Genomic DNA, 24898 nt, shown 5'->3' with positions numbered 1-24898 from the left:
TTGGAGAAAAATGGAAGAATAATAATTTAAGCACTTGCATAAAAATAGTTACATACAGATCGCACATTCATTTCATCAGATAAGGTGCAACAAACTTTGGCCCTGACAAGGAAAACTTATAAGAAGAGAGCTCAAACATGATGATCTTAAGAGTTTCTTTTGCCTATCACAAATACAAATCAGAAGGAAAAATACATGAGTAAGAAAGGGTCCAACTACAAAAAGGCTAAGACAATTTTAAATTGCCCCGCCATAGGGAATTATCGAGGATACTGTATTCAAGGCGAACCCTTGACGGCAGAGATGGTTTCACAACTGGTTTGCTACCTCCTCTGAAGGGGCAAACTCAATGCCTCTCCGAGCACTCGACAAAGACAGAGAGTCTTGCAACTCAGGATTGATGGGAAAGAGATGGCATTGGGCGTAGTGCGCCATCAGTTGGTCAACGAGCACTAGGGCAACCATGGCTTCTACCATTGGAACCGCTACATTCAAACAGTAAATGCAAAGGTTAATTATTTTAAAGGACATTTCACCCTTTTTTTACAATAATCATTTTTAAGCAATAAGAGCTCTAAAAGCAGCCTTTCTTATTTCAAGAGCAAGCCTTGAACAGTAGAAGCCTCCCATTATCGTTCGCATATAGGGTATAATCATAGATATAAACTTAAGGGAGAACTAGTGAGTGAACAGAATGGATAAACTACTGGAAACATACCCCGTGGGACGACACAAGGATCATGGCGACCACGGGCGATCAGCTCTGTTTCTTGTTTCTCCCTAGTAACTGTATGTTGCTTCCTCTGCGGGTACATCATAAGACAGAATCAATGAAAATGGCATTATGGCAATGAAAGTAATACCCTACAATTTGACATGTCAAGCATGGCAAATCTTGTGGATGATGTCCAGAATTGGGAACTAAGAGCTAGCCCACTGCATACGAGACTGAAAGAAAGTGCCCAACATTAATACAAGACCTCAGCACAACCACAAGTACAGCCGCAGTGTCTGCCCATTGTACCTACAATGGGCAGCCAGGCTTGTGTGCTTGCCTGCATCTGCGGTGGGTGGGTGTGTGTGTGTGTGTGTGTGTGCGAGAGAGAGAGAGAGAGAGAGAGAGAGAGAGAGAGAACTTACTCCGATAGTTGATGTTGGCTTGAAAGCTACTCTCATGTTTATAATTTCCCCATTGGATATACCACCCTGACAGTCATGAAAGAATACCTCCCTGAATAATTTTCTTGCACATAGAATAGAAGAAATGCTAAAATTTTAACCCCGTCTATTGAGGAGAACTATTCGTATCATGGCATTACCTGTATTCCACCAGAGCGATTTGTTCTTGTCCTAATCCTTCCATTTTCATCCATGAAGAATTCATCATTATGCTGGCTGCCAGTCAAATAAGTTCCTGAAATTGATCACAAAGTATTAAAGATGCTCCACTAATTTAATTAATTGCCCCCATCTAATCGATATATATTCCCCCCACAGCACAACTGCTGTACCTGCAAACCCACTGCCAAATTCAAAGCCCTTGGTTGCAGGTAAAGACAAAGCAGCCTTCGCCAGCAAACCTTCAAGTTTATCAAAAACTGGTGATCCCAGCCCCTGACATCAAGTTGCAAAGTCAATAAGCTTTTAAGACTCACCATAATGAGAATGTGAGTCATGTGTGCATCTGCATGTTCTCTTTAGATATACACGTATTTACAAAACAAAGTAAAGAAAGCATGTCAATCATCTTCTGATCATTCACTTAATGTCTTTCTGTAGAGAGAGGTGTCAATGAAAAGTTCTTACACGTGGAGCATTCCTAACAATGCATGTAACAACGCCACCAACAGAATCCCCTCTCACTCGAACAGCATCAATTGCAGCAATCATCTTCTCAGCATACACAGGATCTGGGCACCTAACGATGTTACTCTCTATCTGTCAATAGATACGATAGATTTTAGCTACTTATGGCATAATATTACAACCAAGGCAAGAGTCATCCAGAGAACAAGTAAATGACAAAAGAAGTAAACCGACATTCTTATATCCATTGCATTAGGGATTGGAGCCACACAGCTTCCCCGTGATGTTAGAGGTAAATTCCAGATTGCAGATATGTCGCAGCTAATATTATTAAGTTCTCACAACATATAGATAACTCGACTATACTTCTGCTGTTCATAGAAGGAAGTATTTGTGAATTATGGCTACTAGCTCAAATATTTGCATGCACATAAAATAGCAGCTCCACCTTTTCCATCAGAAATATAGTGAGGAACTCCTGGATGATGAGATTGAGTTGCAACAATAAAATCAAACAAACTTTTTGGAAAGCTTAGTGATTTATTTATCAATGCTAAATATGGAACTTGCCCCAAAATTGTGGGTGCCCCCAAATAAATAGAGAGTTGTCATTTCTACCTGATCGAGAGACAGAGTTTCATGGTCAACTAATTCTTGTGGAAGTTCGACCGCATGGACTTGAGAGACATAAGCAAGCACCTGAAGACAAAATTATGTGAAGCCTATATTAAGAAAAAGACGACCACAAGAAAATCTTTGACAATATCAAAGAACATGCTTGAGAATCTCAATTTAACATGGGATGGGTTATGCTGCTGCCCATACAAGGGGGCCCCCACTGAGGTTGTCAATGAATCAAAGACAGATTCCACACCATTTTATAAACCTTAATCTAAGCCATGTCTCTCTTCTCTTAGTGCTCTTTACCACCACTGCCACTGCACCACTACCTCTGATGGAGGTCGACCTTCCACTATCTCGCGATTCATTATCTATGACGAGCCAATGACTCTGTTGCCAAAGAAGCTTTCGACCAATGAGTCAGCAGCTCTTTTGTCGGCGACAGGGTTGACGCTAACTCCATCAAGGAAAGAGTCACCTCTAGTGGTGGATTTTGGTGGGAGGAGCACAACTCCAAGACTTGGTCAAGGGCAATGGCATTACAGTGTCTTTGGCCATTGGTGAACAGAAGAAGGTGGTGGGGGTGAAGTTAAAGAACAATGAAAAAGGGAAGAAACCAAAGAAAAAGAAAACAGGACAGTGACCCAGGTCCTTCATTTTCCTTTTTGGTGTATCAAAAATACGGAGGAGTGATTTCTTCTTCATAACAAAGGAAGGTGAGTGAACAAAACATGCATTATAGATTAGAAAGAGAACGTGAGGAGAAAGATCAGTGTGATGTGGTTGCCTACTAAGCAAATGTTGTCTTACAATCGTAGGTGGATGAGGATAACACCTTGTCAATGACAAACTGTTGCTGCTCATAACCTCACCCTTTAACATAAGCTACTGTACATGATATGCATGGACTAAAGTAGAGATAGTCTGAAATCCCATAAAGCAGTATACCAGAAATCTCAGTCATGAACTTTAAAACAATTATCATTTCCATAATGTAGAGAGAAAATCCGTGAGAGCAGTTCTTGTGCTCATCATTCCAAAAGAACATTTAGGAGACAAAGCATATGACCCTGCACGTCCACTTTAACATCTACCTACATGAGCATGGTTGCACCCTCATAAATTCACACACAAGCTTAGGTGACAGTCAACACAAGTAATTTCGAATTACTAAGTAAGAAAAACATTTCTGAAAGGATTGCTCTCACATTGAATTGAGTATAATTTACTCACAAGCTTCTCCAGTCTGTTACATTTTTCACTTGCTAAATGAAACTCATGCAAACTACTAGAGAACATTATGAGAAATATGTCAAACAATTACAAAGCAACATAGAAAATAGAAACAAAATAATAAAGCAAATGTGTCCAAGTTCTGAATCACCATTGTTCCATCTAGGGCAAAGAAATTAAGGGTGCAGAAAATGAAGGCACCTCAGTTCCTGACAATTCCTTAAGAATCTTTTTAGCAATTGCCCCAGATGCAACTCTTCCAATTGTTTCTCTTGCTGAAGATCTTCCACCACCCTGGTAACGTAGATAAGGAATAAAAAATGAGAGTTAGCTTCAACACATCAGTTTTTTACCAAGATTTGGCATCAGACCTTTTAGGTTAAAAACCATTACCTGAACTGATCTCACACCGTATTTCATATCATAAGTTGCATCTGCATGAGAAGGCCTATAAGCTATTGACATTTCACTGTAATCCTGTAGAAACAGAAGGCAAATAATTCGTAAACTTAAGGACCAACTGCAATAAGGAGATAATAAAAAAATTATCAATTACAGGAAATAAAAACACAAGCTGGCATCTGAAGAAATTTATAGAAGGTTTTGGACAACGTACAAAGCAAACAGTGCATGTCATATATTACAGTACCATCAACTAAATAAAATAAGACTCCAACTACTTCCTGGACTGTTTAATAGTTCCCCTTTTAGCTACTTGACAGGCAGAAACAAGATGAAAGCAGATCGATTTCCAGCATCAAATAGCATATAAGGTTCCCCATGTTTATCTATGTCAGTAACAGGCATTATCACGAGATTAAGTCAACATAGCACAAGAAATCCCTTAATACAAATGGCCTTGATGCACATATCCTAAACTGTTTTCAAGCAAATGGAGATGTCTATCCTTCCAGATAGTTCAAAGCAAGCAACTGCAGACTCCTGAATGCATCACTTTTCTTGCCTGCTAATTGAAACAAACATCGCAGTATCACCCATAGTAGGATACTCACATGACCTCTCTGATCAGTATTCGGAACTAATACCATGATCGGTGTCCCTGTGGTCACTCCTGCAACCAAATTAAGCAAGCTTCATATTCATTGTAATTCTAAATGAGTAGACAGTGTTTTAATCTGGAACAGGCCATTAAAGTCAATGAATTGGAAAATCTATGCATAATGATCTAACCATCAGAGACTCCTGAATATATTCGGCATGTATCTGTCTCTTTTCTGGGGGTAGTGATTCGGCTCTGGCCCGGTCGTCTGGACGCATGAGAATGAATTTGTTAATGGCAAACCAACAATCAGATGATATGAGATGATACTTTCTACAACCAACAATAAGATGAGAGAGCATAATCTCCACGATTGACATCAACCCATTATTTTCTTAAGCTAGAATATATTAACTGCAAGGGCTCAAGGCAAGGTACCTTCTGTCAAGATCTGCTTGGAGATCAGCTTCTGTGAGGGGCAACCGTGGAGGGCATCCATCAACTACACAACCTACGCCACCTCCATGAGATTCTCCAAATGTGGTAACTCGGAAATGAGTTCCAAAAGTGCTCCCAGCAGCCTTTATCTCTGCAAGTATTCTGAGGTGAGATCTGTCCGCATATAAATTCCACATAAAGACGACCACAGCAAAGCCAGGTTTCCAATTCCTCTATCCTCAACCATACAATGAGGAAACCTAATATATACGATACTCTTTTGGTCCAACAGCTATTAGAAAGAAAAACCAGCAAGCAGGGTTTCCATTTAGTGTAAATTTGTAATGCCACATAAACGAAGGACAACAACAGACTAGGACTGCCAACCAGCAACGAGTTATGTTTTTTCTGTTTCTATTTGTTCCACTACGTACGCTGACCCCAACTAGTTTGGGATAAAGGTGATACCGATGTTGATTTGTTCCACTACCTACGAGGAAAACCTCATTAAGATCGTCCAGTTCAATGTATTATAGGATCAGACACAACAACATACCTTACAGTATTCCACAAATTAGAAACCAGACTCAGCACCAGAAAAAACAGATTCTGCTAATTGGCAACCAAGATCAATGGCAACCCACATACGCAAAAGTAAGAAAGATAAAGCCTTGGTCAAGATAAAGTCCATATACCCACACTCCGCACATGAAAACGTAAATAATTTCTCTCTTCTGCTTAATCCATCTGACCAAGATCCTTCACACACGCGCCCAGGCACCCACGCAAGCGCGAAGAGAGAGAGAGAGAGAGAGAGAGAGAGAGACTAACGGAGTTTTCTGGAAGCTGGGGTGCGGAACAAGAACTGAAGAGAGGGTCTACTGAGATCCGAGGCCCGAGAACCGAAGGCGGAGACGGAGTCAGAAGCCGAAGCTCCAAGAAACGGCTTGGCCGATACAGAAGACGCCATTGAACAAGTAGCTCTCTCTCTCCTCGCCGAGGGGGCGTGGCAACTCCACAGCGATGAGCGAGAAACGAATCCTGTCGAGAAGGGGAAAACGGAGGGTTGTGCAGGTGGGGAATCGAAAAGGTGGGGTGGCGGGTCAATTTGCAGAGATGGGTTCCTCGCAGAAACTACGCGTACACGATCAGGAAGCTCCGCCTCCACCTACCCCCCCGAGTGGTTCACCCGTTTCTCTCCCTTTGCTTTGCGAGTCTCGGTTGGTGGGGGGAGTCGATATGATCGCATTTTTGTATGGTTCGGTGTGGTTGGCCACGTGAAGTAGTCAACCTCGAACTTGTAGGGAAAAAGCATGCTGTTATGCTCCGTTTGTTTCGCGAAAAATATGATCTTTTTGGAAAACATTGGAAAATGACTTCCTTTTCCGATGTTTGGCAAAAACTTGAAAATGTTTCAGAAAATATTTTTCGCCGTTTGATAAGGAAAATTCGTCTTATTTTTTTCTTCAAAATAGACTCTAGTGGTCACTTCTTTTAAAGTCTCCTCTCTCTCTCTCTCTCGGTTCTCATTTCTAAAGATAGAGAGAGAAATCCGAAAGAGATAGGTGCTGCGCATAATATAATCTCCCGCACCGAGCAATAGGGATTTTGATTTCGGAGCGCACGCGAAGCACGTCACCGATGCTACGGAGGAAGCGTGAGGCGACGGTGCTCGAAGCTCGGGCGCAGTCTCGGCCCGTGATGTTGTCGGCATTCACCGGGAAGTAGGTGATTCCCGTCGATTGCGTCGCAGAGGTCTCGCAGCGTCTCCTGGAGGCCACCCTCGGCGACGACTCGAAATTGGCCGTTGAGTGCCTTGCCGACCCGCTAGTCAACGTCAACTACGTCGTAAAATACCACTCTCAACACGCTTCAATTTTTTTTTTTTGCTTAAATTTTTCGTAAAATTTCTCTACAAAACTCCACACAATATGGTGTAACAACAAGAAGACGACGATACCAAAACTGGGAAAAAAAGGATGATAAAGACGTCCTCAACAGAATCGTGAAGCGTTCATGTTATGGGACGGCGGGATCTCGAAATGCCAGAGCCTCCCCATGCGCTCCACCTTGTACTTCATGCACGGGAACTCCTCCACATACGCCCTCTCCACCTGCCGGTTCACGTCGTGCGGGAACACGTGCGTCACCCCCTCCCCCACCCGCCTCCTCGCCATCACCGCCGCCATGAATATCGGCCCCATCCTCCCCGGCGCCTCCATGGCGAGTCCGCTATCGAGGTCTGCGTGGAGCACGAGGAGTTCAGTACGAACGTCACGGCTTTGCTTCTCACTATAACTTTCCTTGCTCGAGGCCGGCGATGCTAGGCCTCACTTGGCCGACCACCTACTGTGGCCATGGCCAACAACCGATCGAGGGAGAAGAAGGAATATTTAAAAAAATTAAAAAAAAAAAAAGACGAAAAAAGGAAAAAAATAAAGAAAATAATTAAAAATAAATTTTATCCTAAAAATAAAATTGAAAAAATAAATAAAAAAAGAAAAGAAAGCAAAAAAATAATTAAAAAGAAAAATTAGTTGAAAGAGAGGAAGAATGAAAAGTGTGGAAAATGTTTTCCTCTTCTCAAAATGAGGAAATCATTTTCCTTAGTTTTAGAAGGTTTTTTTTGTTGACCGGAAAATATTTTCTGTTGACCGCTAATTTTCCGCCCCCCAAACACCAGAAATTGGGGAAAATATTTTCCGGAAAAATATTTTCCGTGAAACAAACGGAGCATTAATGTCAAAAGTTATGTAAAAATATTATTTTGAAATAAAAAATTTTAATCAAATTACTTTAGCACCAAGTCGGAGATAAAAGAATCACTTTGATACCTCCGGCGAGAATTTTCGATCAAAATTATCACTTGTCATTAATAATTATTTTTTTAATGAAAAAATAACATTTACAAAAAATAAATCCATATAGGCTGCCACATGAACTTGTGCACTTTAAAATAAATTAAAATAAAACAAATTCAAATTTAAAAATTAGCTAAAAATTAAATTCATTTAAAATACAAACTTTATTTAAAATAAAATTAAAAATAAGCTAAAAATTAGAAAAAAAAAACTTAAAATTTCAAAAAAAAAAAAAAAAAAAAAGCTGAGTGGACAGCCAAGCTGCGAGGGCTGTGCAACCCCTCGCCGCTTGCAAGTTCAGCCTTTTTTTTTTAGCTTTTACTTTTGTTTGGTTAATTTTTACCTAATTTTTCAAATTATTTTGAAAAAAAATTTGTATTTTTTGATTTTTGTAAACTAATTAAGTTTTTATTTAAGTTATTTGACCCAAAAAAAAATAATTAAGTTTTTATTTTTATTTTATTTTTAGTATTTTTAAAATTTTTACCTTTTCTAATTGCTTATTGGACCTCGCCATTGCCATGTCGCCTTCAAATAATAATAAAATAATGTCACGTTAGATTTCCGACGGAGCAAATTAGACTTGGCACTAAAACGATCGTTTTTAAAAAAAAATTGGCACTAAAGTGTTCCGATTGAAATTTTTAACACTAAAATGATCTCCGTATTTAATTTTTGACATTAAAAGTGTACTTTTCCCGAACTTGCACGGCTAGTGGGACTCCCATCTTTCACCTGCAATTTGAGCGTAAGACTAAGAGTTGGCTTTCCCATCACGGAGTAAATACAAGATTGAACGAAGAGAGCTTATTTCTATAGTTCATAAAAAATACTTAGATATAAATCGTTATCGGTACTAAAGTATTTTAAATTGACTTATCATTTCAAGCGTTATAAGCGATCGCCTTCAGAAAAATATTTTTCAACCCATTCGTTTTTTTACGAGATTTTGGCTTGCGGAATGTCTCAATTAGAATTGCAAAAAGTATAGCCGTCCCTTTCCTTTACTAACACATTTACCTTTCTTTCAACAAAAAACACACACACACACACACTTACCTTCCTTAATTCGTTAATTTATCTTAATTAGCTAACAAAGCCGAAATTTCGAATTACGGATGAACGGAAAAATGGAAAAAAACAAATTCTTCTTCAATCCAGCATTTGGATTTGTCAATTGATCCCTAATTATCTCCTCGCAAAGGTTAATCACAAATTAAGATAGCATAGAAACGGGATGCATACCATTACATTACATAGCACAAGGATACCTAACAGTTTTGGCCAAGAAGGGAAAACAGGCCCTGTACATTACATAGGAACGAATAAGTCTAGGAGTGAACAACGAACATGTCCTGCCGAGCACATTCAGCAGTTATAAAACCGTTCACCGCTGTTCTTCCCAAGTTCCTTCCTTTTCCCCGTCATAGACATGCTTTCCTTCAACTTGCCCCAGGGAGACCAGCAGAGTCCCCCAATCATATCAATACAACACCATTTTCCACCACTTCAAAACCCTTCTTTTGCAAAGTTCAAATTGCATCCAATTCTTGATGGAGCAACATCCTCAATGTCTAGGCGATTAGATCCTTCAAAAGGGTCTTCCCTTCCCTCAAAAGAAATGTTTAAAAGAAAATTATAAAAATTTACTCTTCTTGCTATACTTGCCTCCCGGTGATCGGTTGATCATCGCGAAGCAACCAAAATCGTGACTTGGGGAGGAGACGAAATATGTCTGAAATTCAAAGAGCACCGAAAACATGTCCTGCTGAACACATGATGTTTCTGAAATTCAAAGACGAAACATGTTCGGCTCACTTATGCACGCTCGTCTTTGTTTCAAAAGCTTGAAGAGAAAGATTTGGGAGTTGAATCGACCCACCCCTTTCTTTAAGGAAAACAGAGGAAGGAAGGAAGGAAATTGTTGGGACATAGGGTTGGACCATTAACTAATCGTATGCCGTTTTTCGGTTTCGGTAATGCAGCCGAGTCTTAATGCAAGCAAATAAAACAAGAACAGATGATAAGTAACTTTTGCTTGAAAATAACCAGAATTGCAGTTTCCTTGGTTCAACTTGTGCATTTTAGACACTTTGAATGACGAGACATTGCCATTTCATGTGTGTGCAATCCTGGAGCTATACCCACACGTGCTCAGCTCTTGTGAGCCCAATGCATGTGAACAGTCGAACTGCTCAATGCATCGGGTATGCATAAGTGAGCCGAATACATACCGATAATTTCTCGTATTCTTCGAATCTTCAAATCGCCGGACTGATACAAGATCAGGCTCGTTAGAGCCCATAAAACCATGTAAATTGCTCTCTGAACGTTTGGCATTCTACAGTTCCACATGCCAACAGACAAATTCAACAAAAATAACTTTCGATTTGAATGAATAAATCCCTTATTTGTTGCACAAATTGAATGTATCTTGTTTTGTCAATGAATAGCAAATCGAGGCACAAGCAGTATCAACCAATTAACAGACAGTTCTACCTATCACCTGCTGAAGAAAAGAGGGGGGAAAGGGATTGCCAAATTCTCATCGTTCTGAATATCCATCACTGCCTTCACTGGTGCACAGGTCTTCAAATTCATTTCCTCGTACTCGTCTTCGGGGTTCGATAAGGCGACAATGGCCCCGCCTGCCCCGATCGAAGCTTCATTCTCATGTATCACAACTGTTCTTATGACGATGTTCAGATCAAACGTCTGATTGATAGAGAAAAAACCGATGGATCCCGAATAGATACCTCGAGAGCAGGTCTCCAGAGAATCAAGAAGTTCCATAGATCTCAGTTTAGGTGCTCCTGTCATTGAACCACCAGGAAATGCAGCTCTGACACAGTCAACTGCACTGACGTCGCTGCGCTTCTTTCCACGTATTGTACTCACCATGGTATGGACTGTGGCATATGACTCAACATCCATCAGATGAGGTACATGAACAGAACCGGGCTCACAAACCCGACCAAGGTCATTTCTCAGAAGATCGACAATCATCAGATTCTCTGCTTGATCCTTTTCACTGGCAGGTAGGGGAAAAGAGAGAGGAAATCAGCTTTCTAAAAAAGAATCTAGCACTACCAGCGAACAGATGAACAATTTTAGAAGCATAAGTCTAGCCTTCTAGCTTCCTAGATGCAGTGTCACCTGCAGAAACCTGACAAGCCATATAACATCTTTGTGCACAAAGTGAGTGAAGCCAATCATTTGGACAAATATAGTAGAGTTACGAGTACGAATTTTATTCTGCTACATTTTCCTCTGCAACCAACCAGCATATACATATTATACAGACAAATAAAGAAAAGAGTGAAAAAGAAATTGAAGCTGTTGGATATTTATAAGCGAAAACTTTACCTGTAATGCAGTTGCAATTTGCGCTTTTCATCTTCCTCTTTTGTCACTCCCCGAGCTATGGTACCCTTTATGGGCTTTGCTTCCAAGATACCATTTCTATCCAACCGCAAAAATCTCTCAGGGGAAGAGCAGCAGATGTGGAGATTCTCCTTTGCAAAATTAAGCCAAGCAGCATATGGTGCTGGATTGGTTTCTCTAAGGTGAAGGTACAGTTGCAGAGGATCCATCTCCTCAACTTTTTTCCTTATTTGGGTCGTGACACATAACTCATAGCTTTCTCCATCTTTTATATACTGCAAGCACTTCCTGACATCTTCCATGTACTGCTCTTTGGATTTCTCAGCACAAAACCCTGCTTCATGGGGGGAAATTGTCATGGACCCCATATTTTTGTTCTTTGGTTCTTCTGTAGGAGCTGTTCTTAAAGTAAGAAGCTTTTCTTCTGTATTATCCAGCCATGTTGTGCCAGGTGTGTTGCGGTCATGTATCGACATCAAATAAACATCGTCATTGAGATGATCAACCACTACAAAGTTATCAGCAAAGAGAAAACAAGCATCTGGAACTGGTGACTTGTGACAATTAGTTGCTGCACCACATTCTACTTTGAGGTTATACCTGAGATGCAAGAAGACATAAGAGGTTAATCCACAGACAAAGCAGGGGCAATGAAAGGGAATAAAAGAGGAGGAATGTGCATAGATATACACATCCTTTGCAAAACAGGTCACATGCACATGCAGAAAATTAATGGTTATGTAATGGAAATGCACTAAAGCAACAAAAAAAGAAGCATTCCAGAAACTTTTTTAACTTCAATCATGGATTCAGAGATAAAGCCTGATGGCAATATTTAACAGACATCATACCCTATGTACCCGACAAATCCTCCGTAAAACTCAAATGGTAATCCTTCAAAATCTTTTTCTTCACAATGAAATGACAGAAGCTCCTACAAGAAAGGAAAAGAGAAAGCGTTCACGAATCTGGATACACTGAAAAGAATAAGAATAGCCACAGAGACTTGATATAGCAAAAACACATGCAGGCACAAAACAAGTAGAGAGTGAAAACCGATTGGGCTTCTTACAAATTGAAAACTACGCAGCTTCATAAGACTTATCATTCGGCATGACACAGAGAACAACAGGTAAGATCACTCATTTTAAATAAGCTTATTCAAATTTAAACATGCGCAAGAGGAAGAGAGATTCAAATCTAAGTAAAGAAGATGGCATCAAAATATTACGATTCCATTCTCCTAAAAGAAAGAACGTATAAGTTTGCTTTGTGCCCACTCAGATCTCAGAGAAGATATTAGCTATACCTTGTTCAAGAAATCAAGGAAACCTTTTTCCAAGTATGTACTACTAACATGGCCATGAGCATCTTCAATTGATAGATAACCTCCACAATGAGCTGCATCACTGTCCAAAAAAGCTCAAAAGCATAAACTACACCAAGGACATAGATGTTTCATTTGATAGATTATTACTCGATTGATGGACAAAACAGAAAATCGGCAGATAAATTAACATGAGCATCATCATGCACCAGTCTAAATTTCAAAGCAAATTACATCTCTACTTTTCTATGTTGCTAATCCATACCTTCTGTTGGTCAATCTAAATGTCAATCGCTTCGAAAGAGGTCCTCCTTTACCACCCATAAATGAAAATCTAGCTCTTCCCTATAGATAAAGATAACATCAGACAAACGAAAAGCACCAAAATGAACCAAACTCCCGACATTGAAGAGTGCATGATCTATTTCTAGCTATCCAAGTGACAGAATGGCCATACAAAAAGGATGACATGAGAAAATCAAACAACTGTGAGAAGACTCAAACAACAGAAAGTTCCCAAGAGAAGTAAGGAAAACTGAAAAGTGCATTCTTCCTCTTCCAGACAGACGGACCTTCTCAATTGACGAACTATCCAACCAAAAGGTGTTCTCAGCCTTGTCATCAGAAAAAAGTTCACAGAATATGTTCTTGGCTCCACCAAGTTTAGCAGCCAAACCTTCTAGCCTTCTCCATGTTAACTTAAGTAGCTTCATGTCAATGGTTGTAGGTGAAATTCCCAGATTTGTCATACCAAGGCAGTTCCTCTCGTCCAAATCATCCACTGGTCTTCTGCTTCTAGTAACCTCTTGAAGCACGTGATTGCCATCAGTCTCCACTGAGGGAGTATTTGTTAAACGAACTTGTCCCGATATATGATTAGCATGGGGCACCTGGATTTGCGCTAAAAAAAGTTTACTGCTCAGAAATAGATAGAGTCGACAGAGCCGATAATAATTAGTCATTATAACACTCAAAGACAAAGGCCAAGGCAAACTTGAATCTTTATTCTGAACAATGGCAACGATAGTACATTCTGAGGTAGAAAGGGAGTCTTAGACAAACCTTCCCCCAACAACCCAAGGAAAAAGCAGAACATATACAGTTGCTATAAATAAGTTGCCGTTACCAGTAAAATAAGCATATCTCCTTCTGAAGAAAGAGGAGCTTGATCTCAACCAATAGTCTTCCGTTATTCGCCTGAAATTCTTGAAAATCTGTCTCCCGTGACAAGTTGCAACACTCTCTGGATGAAACTGGAAGTCAGAAAGGTCAGTGGAGTGATCGAAAAGACACAGTACATTGTAACTTGTAATAAAAGAGAATCTAAAGCACCTGCACACCATAATGAGGCCAAGTAGAATGCATAATGCCCATAAGGACTTTTCGGCTTCGTATGTCTCCAGAATGGCTTAAAGGCCAAGAGTTTTCGTTTCTTATGTCTGAAAATAAAGTTGAGTATCCTTCACTGGTTTTAGCATAGGCATCTGGAGAAACAAAATTGTCCTCAGAAAAGGAAAGTGCATCACTAGAAGTGGTCCATGCTATAGGGACGAGTTCTTCAGGAAGTGTTTGTGCATCTAAAACAAGGGAATGATACCGGACCACCTGTGAGCATGTGCCATCAGGATTCAGTAAAAGCTGTGGCAGAAAAAGAATCCACTCCAATTGGCAAGCTCAATTCACATTTTTCAGGAGAGACTAACCTTAAATCCCGAGTTTCTACCAGAAGGAATGTCATGAAACAACCTGCTACCATTATGCTTGATCTCACTGAAGCAAACAATTACAGTGTGACAAAGCCACCAAATTGCATCTTCTTGTTAAGAAAATGAAGATTGACTAATTATTGCCAGAGAAAAAATTAAGATCATCATTGGGCAAACTCACAAGGTATGCCTCCAAGATGATGAACAAATCCCGAATAGACCAAAAAGAAATTACAACCTGGCAACTTTGTGGAAACATACCTCAAGCGACCATGGATTGGTTGAGATGCATGTACAACTTTTGCGCCATGTACATAACCCAAAGCCTATTGAACAACAAGTCATTGAACATAAGCATGTACTTTGTTGCAAAAATTTCACTGATTATCACATTTGAAGATGCAAATTCATGTATGATGTCAGCAGGTCAAAAGCCTGGTTAGGCATAAGAACGAGTGAATGCCATTCTCCACATCATAAAGAAATACATAAATCCAATGAGGATTGGAGCCAAATTTATTGTCTCAGATGATAAAATAGTGAAGTTCAAGTAGGTAGAGACGATATCAACGTCTCAACACTCAGAAATGCCAAACAGAGATTTACAAGTCAAATACAGTAAGACGGACTAAAGAGCAACCACTTGTCATGAAGCGCAGAAGGAGAGACATAAGAAACATAGTAAGTCATTTATGGGAAACTAATGGTAGTATTGGAACATGATTTTAGCTCTTTAGTGTCATCTAAAACAAAGTGTAAGATGAAAAAGAAGAGTGGAATAAAATCATGCGAAGCCCATAATACTTTAGCTTCACAATAAAAGATGGATAAAGTTATATGCATCCACGTATCATCAATCTACTACTGACATTCAAAGGGTCGAAACAGGCACTACTGGGATGGCAACTAAACTCTAGCCATAATGAAGTTGGATTTGGATGATAATCTCTAGACTAAAACAGGCATATGCACGTGACTGACGAATTAGATCAGATACGCAACAAAAAATTGAAAACAACCTGGTGTCCGAGGCAAACACCCAAAATTGGTATGTCTCCGCACTCAAGCAACAGCTGAAGACATATTCCTGAAAGATTACAAAATTCATCAGAAGCGGTGAGAGGAAATGCTAAAAATATTGGTAACGACGATAGCAAAGAGTACCTTGACATGAGAACAGTAAAACAAAAACTGATCATCCCTATTGGATGTTGCTTGTTCTACAGTAGAAGTTTATCCAAATATGGTTTACCATTTGCTCTATCGTTGCTAAGGAGCCTGAGGCAATATATCTTGTGCTTCAATGAAGAAAAATGCAATAAGCCCCAAAAGTGCTTTGCAACTTAACCTTTGATTACTTTCTCTCCACCTAACAGTGCATGATTATACCAGATTCCTAAGTTCCTCAATATATAACTAGCCCAGCAAGGAACACTTCATGAAAACTCAATAGACTATGGATTTCTTTCACAGACTTTGCTAAACAGCCAATACCTTTTCTGTATCAAAGTCATTTACCCTTCCCAACTTACGGTTTTCTTCTTCTAAAATTTTCACTTTCTTGATGTCAGGCAGTGGGGTTTCTTTCCCAGTTACATAAAACTAGCATGTCATAATCAGTTTGATGTCGTTCTGGTATTGACATGAAGTGCAAAACGTCGTTGCCAGACTCTAACAGGAATGTCGAACAACAAATACTTGATGAACACCTCCTTTTATGTCACAAAAGCTAGTGACTATGAATTTAAAAGCTGAAAAAAGCTAAATAAGCAAAAATTAGGATTTGCATCCACCTTACCTACATCAGCAGGGCATGTTGGAGAACCAGGTCCAGGCGATATAACAATATTATCGAATGCGTTTTCTTCATACAAGTGTTGACATATGTCTTTCCACGTCCAACTATCATTTCTTATCACAACAGGAGGCACTGTGACAATAAACAACCAAAAGGAAATGAATCAATACAAGCCCCTATTTTGAGTAGACTTATTTGTCCATGCATGAAAGACAGACATCAAATAAAACCAAAAACAAAACCTATCCAATGCCTTTAAAATCTTTCACCAGTGCAAAACAGAACAGATTGGCCCATTTAATCTTGACTAATGTCATTTTACAGCAGGCTTTCCTAAAGGGACATGCAACATGATGTGTCTACTCCTCATTTCTAACCAGAAAATTACAATTGAAACATTTACGGTTACTTCAGGTACTAAAAAGACATTATATTGAGTTTTCCCAGAGAGGACACTGCTTTGGAAGTTTAACAAGAAAAAAGTTCCCTGAATTTTCATAAAAGAAATTATTTCAGCTGCTTATTGGAAACTCATTAAGGTACTACATTCACCATGTAATAACTGATGGATAAAATGAGTAAATACTGGCAGCATTTGCTAGAAATCTATTTCCCTAACAAAGGTCCAAACCTCTTCAAAAAATTCAAATTCAGGTGAAATGGCTTGCAGACAGTTCCTCGAGTCTAGATACAGACACGGTTTCGATAATATTATTTTCCTAAGAAAGGTCCGAATGTCTTCATAAATTCAAATACAGGTGAAATGGCTCAAAGACAGTAAATTGAGTCTAGATAGAGACATGGTTTCGATAGGATTCCTTTGAAGCATGCCTAGTGACATCCAAGAACTCTCTCCATTAGCCCTAGGGTCATGCTGGCATCTCATCGTTTGTTTTAGCTATTCAATTAAAGATTCAAGGGAGGGAGGGCGAAGTATATTTCATACCAAACGAATGAAGCAGGGTAGCACCTTCTATGAATTGGATCGTGAAAGAATGACAGACAGAAAGCAATATTGAACAGGACCAAGCATGCAATGAACAGAAATTACTTACCCCCATTGATAACTGATAACTCCTGGTAGATGTTGTATGTGTAACTATCATAGTTGTCGATCAGCAATGTCCTCACAAATTGCAGCTTCTTAGGACGCTCCTCCACCTGCTTCTTTCCCACAAAAGATCCTTCCAGGTGCCCAGGCATTAAATGGCTACATTTTATCACGTTCTTGCTTCCACAATGAGATCTAGTTCTCCTCAGGGATCTACTAACCAGTAAAGCCGGCTTAGGATTCACGTTCACATGATGTAGACACTCAACGAAAGGCAGTGCAATGTCTGAACGCCGTGAACACTGAATGAGATTCATTTCCTCCCAAGAGTGTAGAAGCCAATTAAGAGCAACCTGCCCTTAATTAACTTGGCAGTGCACAGACTTGACTTAGAGCTAGAAACTGAAAACAGTAGAACACATCTGCATTACCCCCACAGAGAATGTTTGCAAGTTAGGAATCTAGGATAACTTTCTGTCCCAACCGATAGAATTCCTACATATTTTATAACTGACAAGCATTTCAATCAGAGAGGCATAAATGTACGATCACACTCATTATGACAATGAAGTAGGACAACTCAACAAACAATGAGAACGTGACATGTCAAGACAAGTATTCACAAACATCATGTGCTAGTGGGCCGCCTCTTCCACCCTGTCTGAGTTATGACTCTTACACACAAATGAGGCACAAGAGAAGGTTGCCAACCCAGAGAGCTTAGTGTCAGGCAAAAGACCACGACGCTTGAACTCCTGGGTAACCTCCAACAGCCAAGTTGCTGCATCAAAAGGACGCCTTTATTACGGAGAATCCAAGATTATGGAAATGAATGGCAATCAGAAATCCGAGTAATAACTAAGCCCTGTCCGTGAGGGGAAATTGCATTGCAACACTACATCCCCAGGCAACAGTATCTAGCTAACTGCGTTACAAGTGTAGAGACTTGCGATAAACAAGGAGGTCTAGAAAGAGAAACCGGTCCGACCCCATTTCTCCTCATCCTGATCACTCCCGCCAAAGTCTATATCCAATACGGACGACGGAATCAAGGAACACATAAATGTTCACCCGGCAACATCCGTAAACAGTTGCCACAACACAACATAAAAGCAATTCGGATCAAGGGTCCTCGCTTAACCCCGTCTAAACAGCTCGTCCAAGCTCGACCACCACATTGAGCGGCGTGCAAGCACGACGGGAGGGAAAAAAAACCCGCATGCAGAATATGGTTACCAAGAAAGCGAAAGCGAGAGCGTGGACAGATCTTGCATGAAATCAAAGGAATCCCAGAAAGAGGGAGGTCACCTTGCGTCTTAATGCATGAGCTCTTCTTCCTTCAATGCGCTGGAGAGACAGAGAGGAAAGAGAGGTATGGAAGAGGATTCGGTGGGGGTGGCGAAGAGGCGGATACGGAGGGGACGAATCGGGCTTGTGTGGGGGGTCCCACCGGGTTGAAATGGCGAAGCTTTGAATCTCTCTCCATTGGACCGCCAGTCGCCAGTCGACTTTGCCATTTTAGTAGCGGGCAACCGGATGACCTTCTGAGCCAGTCGTTGCATCTCCTCTTTTCCTGTTGTACTCCCCTGGATGAAGGTCGCTGTTCCCCCTGGGAAAAATTGTCAAAAAAAGTCATAGACCTATTATATTTTTATCAATTCAGCCATAAACCTTTTAATTTTACCAATTCAATCATATACCTTTTGCATTTATGCCAATTTAGTCCTAAATATTTTTTTGTGTCAATTCAATTTTACGTTTGTGTCAATTTAGTCTATCGATCCAATTTTGATCGACCAGCAATTACATGGCTATTGAGCGGTGCTGATGCGAAAGCCGGTCTTGACATGAAAATTTTTATTAATATTTTATTATTTTTAAATTATTTTTTATTTTTTCCTTTTTTTGTTTTCTTCTGTTTCCTTTTTTTTCTCCCTTCTTCATCCTACTTTCTTTGTCCTACTTTCTTCATCCCCCGTCGAGAAAATCATGGTGGCGACAGGCCAAAGGCTACTAGTGGCCTCGCCGACGCATGGAGAGGCCGGCCATGGTGAGGTCGACCTTGTTGGCACTAGGCGAGGCATGACTTCATCCAAGTCCGACATGTGCAAGGTTGGCTAGTCATGGCGGCCTTAACATGGACGGCGAGGTCGGCCCGCCATGGCGGCTTCAACAAGGCAAAGAGCAAGGATTGGGCCATCATGGCTTCGTCCTCGAGATTGGGCAAGGCTTGTTCGCAAGTGACCTCTCTCGGATTTTTTCCTTGATTTTTGCAATTTTTGTCTTCCGTTCCGTTCGTTCGTTCGTTGGTTACCCCCTAGATCCGGCTCGCTGTCTATGGTGAGGCCGCCATGGTCAACCTCGCCCGGCCCAAATCTAGGCGATGGGAGAGGTTGCGACTTGCCATGGCCGGTCTCGCCCATCGCCGGCGAGGCCACCGGTGGCTTAACCTTTGGTGGCGGCGACCTACTTCCTAGAGGAAGAAAAAAGGACGAAGAAGAACAGAGGAAAAAAAAAAGGAAATAGAAGAAGAGAAAAAAACAAAAAAAGTCTAAAAATGTTAAAATATTAATAAAAAGATTCCACTTTAGCACCGGCTTCCACAGTAGCACCACCCAGCATCCATGTCATCGCCGGCCGATCAAAATTGGTTAGATTGACTAAATTGGCACAAAGGCAAATGATTTAGAACCGAATTAGCAAAAAAAAAAAAATGTTTAGGACTGAATTGGCACACAAAAATGTTTAGAATTGAATTGGCATAAATGCAAAAATTTTAGGATTGAATTGGCAAAATTAAAAGGTTTATAACTGAATTGAAAAAAGTGTCATAGGTTTAGGACTTTTTTGATAATTTTCCCCGCATCCTAGGACGGGCCTTATCTGCTTTGATGCTTGAGTACTACCAACTACCAAGTCTACTTTGCTCTATGAGATCTCATACGAGAGTTATGTTGCCGTAAAGATTTCATTTTATATCGCTCTTTGGACTTAGTTTTCTCGTGGCTCCTAAAATAATTCAATAAAACTTTCCTTCGAAGCTTCATAAAAAAAATTATCAAAAAAAGACTTAAATCTATTTCGCTTTGATCAATTCAGTCCTAAACATTTGAATTGAGTTCATATGAACGTCGGACATCCTATATGATAGAAACGGTGCTGCCGTGAACAATATCCAGAAAAAGGAGTGTTCGTGCAACACCAACTCGTGGCTCCCGACTACAACTCACAAGAACGTTAGAACAGGAGAACACATCTGCATTACCCGCACAGAGAATGTTTGCAAGTTACGAAACTAGGATAACTTTCTGTCCGAACCGATAGAATTCCTACACATTTCACAACTGACAAGCATTTCAATCAGAGAGGTACAAATGTACGATCACACTCGTTATGACGATGAAGTAGGACAACTCAACAAACAATGAGAACGTGACATGTCAAGACAAGTATTCACAAACATGCATGTGTTAGTGGGCCGCCTCTTCCACCCTGTCTGAGTTCCGGCTCCGACACACAAATGTGGCACAAGAGAAGGTTGCCAACCCAGAGAGCTCAGTGTCAGGCAAAAGACCACGACGCTTGAACTACCCTGGGTAGCCTCCGACAGCCAAGTTGCTGCATCAAAAGGACGCCTTTATTACGGAGAATCCAAGATTATGGAAATGAATGGCAATCAGAAATCCGAGTAATAACTAAAGCCCTGTCCATGAGGGGGAAATTGCATTGCAACACTACATCTCCAGGCAACAGTATCTAGCTAACTGCGTTGAAAGTGTAGAGACTTGCGACAAACAAGGTAAGTCCAGAAAGAGAAACCGGTCCAACTCCATTTCTCCTCATACTAACGACGGAATCAAGGAACGCATCAATGTTCACCCGGCAACATCCGTAAACAGTTGCCACAGTACAACATAAAAGCAATTCGGATCGAGGGTCCTCGATTAACCCCATCTAAACAGCTCATCCAAGCTCGAGCACCACAATGAGCGGCGTGCAAGCACGGGAGGGAAAAAACAAAAAAAACCCACATGCAGGATATGGTTGCCAAGTAAGCGAAAGCGAGAGCGTGGACAGATCTGGCACGAAAACAAAGAAATCCCAGAAAGAGGGAGGTCACCTCGCGTCTTATTGCATAAGCCCTTGTTGGGGGTGGGGCGCACCCGGTTGAAATGGGGCAGCCCTGAACCTCCCTCCATTTGGACCGCCAGTTGCCGGCCGACTTTTGCCGTTTTCGTTTCCTTAGTAGCGGGCAACCGGATGACCTTCTAAGCCAGTCATTGCATCTCCTCTTTTCCCGTTGTACTCTCCTGGATGAGGGTATCTGTTTCGCCTCCTAGAACGGGCCTTATCTGCTTTGATGCTCGAGTACTACTAACTACCAAGTCTACTTTGCTCTATGAGATCTCATACGAGAGTTTTGTTGCCGTAAAGATTTCATTTTTTCTCGCTCTTTAGACTTAGTTTTCTCATGGCTCCTAAAATAATTTAATAAAACTTGCACTTTGATTAATTTGATGCTAAATTTTTTAATTGAACTCATGTGAATGTCGGACATCCTATAAGGTAGGAACGGCGCCGACTGATGTGAACAATATCCAGAAAAAGGGGTGTTTGTGCAACACCAACTTGTGGCTCCCCGTCTATAGCTCACGAGAAAGTTAGAAGCAAAACACCCAAGGGAGAGTGAGAGAAGGATCAAATCATGCAAATAAAAGATAATCCATCGGACTTAATTGCAACCCCGAAGAAAAAAAGGGGTCCCTGGCGAAGTTGAACGAAAAATAATACAAAGTCAAGATCAGATTCAGACTTGATCCTCCAAAAAGCATGCAGAGAATATCAAATTTAACATAAGATCAGTCCAGACGCCGGCATACCGTGGCGGGGTCAGGATCTTCACGACCGCAAAGGTGTCGTGCTCTTTGTTCTGGGAGAAGTACGAGGCCTTTGCCATTATCATTTTTTTTTTTTTTTTTTTTTTTTGTTCTTAACTTCTTCCTCTGGTCTGGCGACTAACCAAAGAAAGAAGGGAGGAAAAGAAAAGAAAAATAATAATAATAAAAACTTGGGAAATGCATTAAACGACATCCTTTTATGCCTTAGATGTTGATTGGTTCTCCGGCGAGGCACCTCGGTTTCGAATATTAATACAGAAATTGTCAACGTTGGATTTCCGATCAAGTAAATCGGAATTAGCACTTCAATAATCTATTTTCTTTAAAAAAAAAAATTAGCGCTTTAAGTAGTCCAAAATAAATAAAAAAAGTTTAGCACTCAAGTGAGCGCTGTAAATAAGCGCCATATATAACTATTAGCACTTTTGATGCAGTTCTCCCCTCTGTTCCACCGTTGACATGTCTCGTGGACATGCAAGAACGATCCCACGCGACAGCTCATTTTTCCGAGTCCTATGATGGAAAGCGGGGTATAGTCAGAAGACATCGTCTTCATCTGATGTGCTGTCGCCAAATGGAATCACGAACGAGCTTAGAAGACGTCGTCTTCATCCTGCTGATAAACAGAACACTTAAAACCCAGCTAATTTGCTCTTGGACGGGCGGGCTAGTATTTTAAGGAAAATGCGTCAGCCTTGACTACTGCATGTGGAAAAGTTTTATGGCAAAGAGAAAGGGGTCCAGCTTCCATTACTCTCTTCGAGTTTCGTCAATGGCGATGGCGAAGTTTCTATAATTAGAACGCACAAGTAATTTTAAATCATGGCTTGAGGAATTCGCTCCATTTCCTTTTAAATATCATGTGAATCTCGAAGAAAGAGATACGCAATAGAGAGAAAAGATATAAAGGTTTTCTTTTTATGGGTGAAAAAAGATATAAGATTGTGTTTGATTGTCTGAGTTTCTAGTTGGGATAAAATTTGATTGGCATATGATATGAAATCTAGAGATTTTGTCACATCCTATCCATTTTTGGTAAATTGCAATAATAAAGATGGATATGCTAATATGCTATCTGGTTCATTATTTGGTATATACAACATATCGATGTAAATGAACCCGAAAATGTACAAATTGATGATATAAGAATGTCCCATGGTTCACTGCCGAAAATAGTAACAGAGAGAAAATGCTATCATTCATCTTTGCAAGTATGAAAAGTTTTGTCTCTCTCACTACTTTGGTTCAATTTCTACATGAACCACAAAGTTAGGGAGGAGAAAGAGTTTCAACTCTCTATCTGATTTTATAGAGTTTTGACGTGAACCGGAAAGCTACGAAAGAGAAGATGTTTCGACTCTTTAACCATTTCCTCAGAGTTTTGTCGTGAAGCAAAAAATTACAAAAAGTCATGACACTTCAACATGAACCAGAGATATAGAGGAGAACGATATGAAGATGCTAGTTTTCTTTTTTTAGAAATTTCATTGCCCCTTATTGGTCAAGCTAGCCCATACACCCACTGCATGTGTGAAATAAAATTAGAAAGATGATTTCCAAATTTAAATGCGTGCTTTTTTAATTTACGAAGTAACTATAACTTGTTAACCCCCCTCCCTCTCTCCTCCTCCCCTCCCCTCCCGACCCCCACACAAACCCTAGCCGCCACCCAAATTCTGAGGGAGCCCCCCCTCTCCCCATCGTTTCTATCTTTTTGTGGCTTTTTTTCGGTCAAAATCTTTATATGGCTGATCTTGCTTGGCTTGTCTTTTCTTTTCTCGCCCACTATATTTTGAGAGTTTGCGAGTGTGAATAATTTTCTGCGACTAATCTTAGGTGAATATGGAGAATAATTCGGTTGTTCGTCCAATCGACAGCTACCGATGAGGATGTTCGTGACGTTGCTCCATAAACTTTTCGAGATTATGCCACTATTCTCTTCTAGTTTAGATTTAGATATAGATCCAGAGATTTTACTTTCTCGAGCTATAGCTAAATATAGATTTAGGAGTTCCTTATGAGCATTTGATCTGCGCTCTTTTAACATACCGATGTTGGTATTACTACTTAGCGATGGTAATGGGGACGTTCCGCAAGTCATTGTAATTAGTGTGAGAGTTCTCGGTACATGCTCATCACCGAATTTTGGTGATCGCCCGATCCATTCTTAAAAGATGAGAGCGTGCTTCTTGCTGCATAATTTGTTTTCTATTATCTGCTTTTTTTTGTAGTTATTTGGGAGCTTGAAAGTATTTTATGTAGCTCTCGAATTTTATCCTCGTCAATGAATGGAACCTTTCTTTCCACCAAAAAAAAAAATGTTACTTTCTTCTTCGCATGTGCTGATAATCAATGCCACATATTATAAACGTAGGATTGGCGGCGTTCCTGTTAATTGAAGTAGGTAGCTGCCTCTTTTGAATCTTCGAAAAAGGTTTGGGGTTGGTGAGGCTGGACCATTTGTATCTCTTTTTATTTTTAAATTGTTGCTTAATCTGTAAATTTCCTTTTTTTCCATTATCTTTTTGGGCCGCTCTACCACATTCACCAACACCAACTACTCGGGTCTCACGTTCCTTCTTTTGTTTTGTTATTGAATAACGGCATAAATGGCCTATAAATTTTGACTAAATATGCAATGTGATTCATAAACTTTTAATTTGACCAATATGATATCTGAAATTAGCTCAACGTGATCTCTAAAATTTTAATTTAACTAATATGGTCCTTGAATTTTTGGAACATGTTCAACCTAGTCCTCAAACTATAGAAAGA

General features: G+C 40.3%; 2 protein-coding genes across 7 annotated transcripts; both read right to left on the bottom strand.

Annotated features, from left to right (window-relative positions):
- Window positions 1-6326, bottom strand: LOC115753453 (chorismate synthase, chloroplastic-like). Its single transcript, XM_030692069.2, has 13 exons — window positions 5930-6326; window positions 5099-5249; window positions 4852-4928; window positions 4674-4732; window positions 4054-4137; window positions 3862-3954; window positions 2425-2505; window positions 1807-1938; window positions 1512-1614; window positions 1320-1414; window positions 1141-1206; window positions 719-803; window positions 1-485 (listed from the first exon to the last, which is right to left on the bottom strand). Exons 1-13 carry the CDS (start codon window positions 6066-6068, stop codon window positions 310-312), a joined length of 1341 nt encoding a protein of 446 aa, XP_030547929.1. The 5' UTR covers window positions 6069-6326; the 3' UTR covers window positions 1-309.
- Window positions 6327-10320: 3994 nt separating this feature from the next.
- Window positions 10321-20768, bottom strand: LOC115753370 (aminodeoxychorismate synthase, chloroplastic). 6 transcript variants are annotated; one of them, XM_048279597.1, is made up of 15 exons: window positions 18462-18616; window positions 17856-18006; window positions 17230-17627; window positions 16175-16306; window positions 15396-15463; window positions 14638-14702; window positions 14374-14440; window positions 14003-14275; window positions 13797-13923; window positions 13243-13571; window positions 12936-13015; window positions 12653-12752; window positions 12195-12277; window positions 11326-11943; window positions 10321-10990 (listed from the first exon to the last, which is right to left on the bottom strand). In XM_048279597.1, exons 3-15 carry the CDS (start codon window positions 17540-17542, stop codon window positions 10462-10464), a joined length of 2784 nt encoding a protein of 927 aa, XP_048135554.1. In that variant the 5' UTR covers window positions 17543-17627; window positions 17856-18006; window positions 18462-18616; the 3' UTR covers window positions 10321-10461. The 6 variants fall into 6 exon arrangements, with proteins under 6 accessions (XP_048135554.1, XP_048135558.1, XP_048135557.1 ...); XM_048279601.1 differs by having other exon boundaries at window positions 17230-17438; XM_048279600.1 differs by having other exon boundaries at window positions 13243-13535; window positions 17230-17656; window positions 17921-18006.
- Window positions 20769-24898: the final 4130 nt, after the last annotated feature.

This window comes from Rhodamnia argentea, chromosome 5, assembly GCF_020921035.1.
Source record: "Rhodamnia argentea isolate NSW1041297 chromosome 5, ASM2092103v1, whole genome shotgun sequence".
Classification (NCBI taxonomy): Eukaryota; Viridiplantae; Streptophyta; class Magnoliopsida; order Myrtales; family Myrtaceae; genus Rhodamnia; species Rhodamnia argentea.
The sequence above is the reverse complement of the archived record's forward strand: the minus strand, read 5'-3'. Positions and strand labels throughout refer to the sequence as shown.

Excerpts from the sequence above, each read along its gene's own strand:
- LOC115753370 (XM_048279599.1), bottom strand. The coding sequence starts at position 17,542 with ATGAATCTCATTCAGTGTTCACGGCGTTCAGACATTGCACTGCCTTTC. Across the intron at positions 13,924-14,002 it reads GGCCTCATTATGGTGTGCAG|TTTCATCCAGAGAGTGTTGC; the intron begins GTGCTTTAGATT and ends TCTGACTTCCAG. Across the intron at positions 11,944-12,194 it reads GGATTTGTCGGGTACATAGG|GTATAACCTCAAAGTAGAAT; the intron begins GTATGATGTCTG and ends CTTGCATCTCAG.
- LOC115753453 (XM_030692069.2), bottom strand. The coding sequence starts at position 6,068 with ATGGCGTCTTCTGTATCGGCCAAGCCGTTTCTTGGAGCTTCGGCTTCT. Across the intron at positions 1,415-1,511 it reads ATTTGGCAGTGGGTTTGCAG|GAACTTATTTGACTGGCAGC; the intron begins GTACAGCAGTTG and ends GATCAATTTCAG. Across the intron at positions 804-1,140 it reads AGCCAACATCAACTATCGGA|AGGAAGCAACATACAGTTAC; the intron begins GTAAGTTCTCTC and ends ATGTACCCGCAG.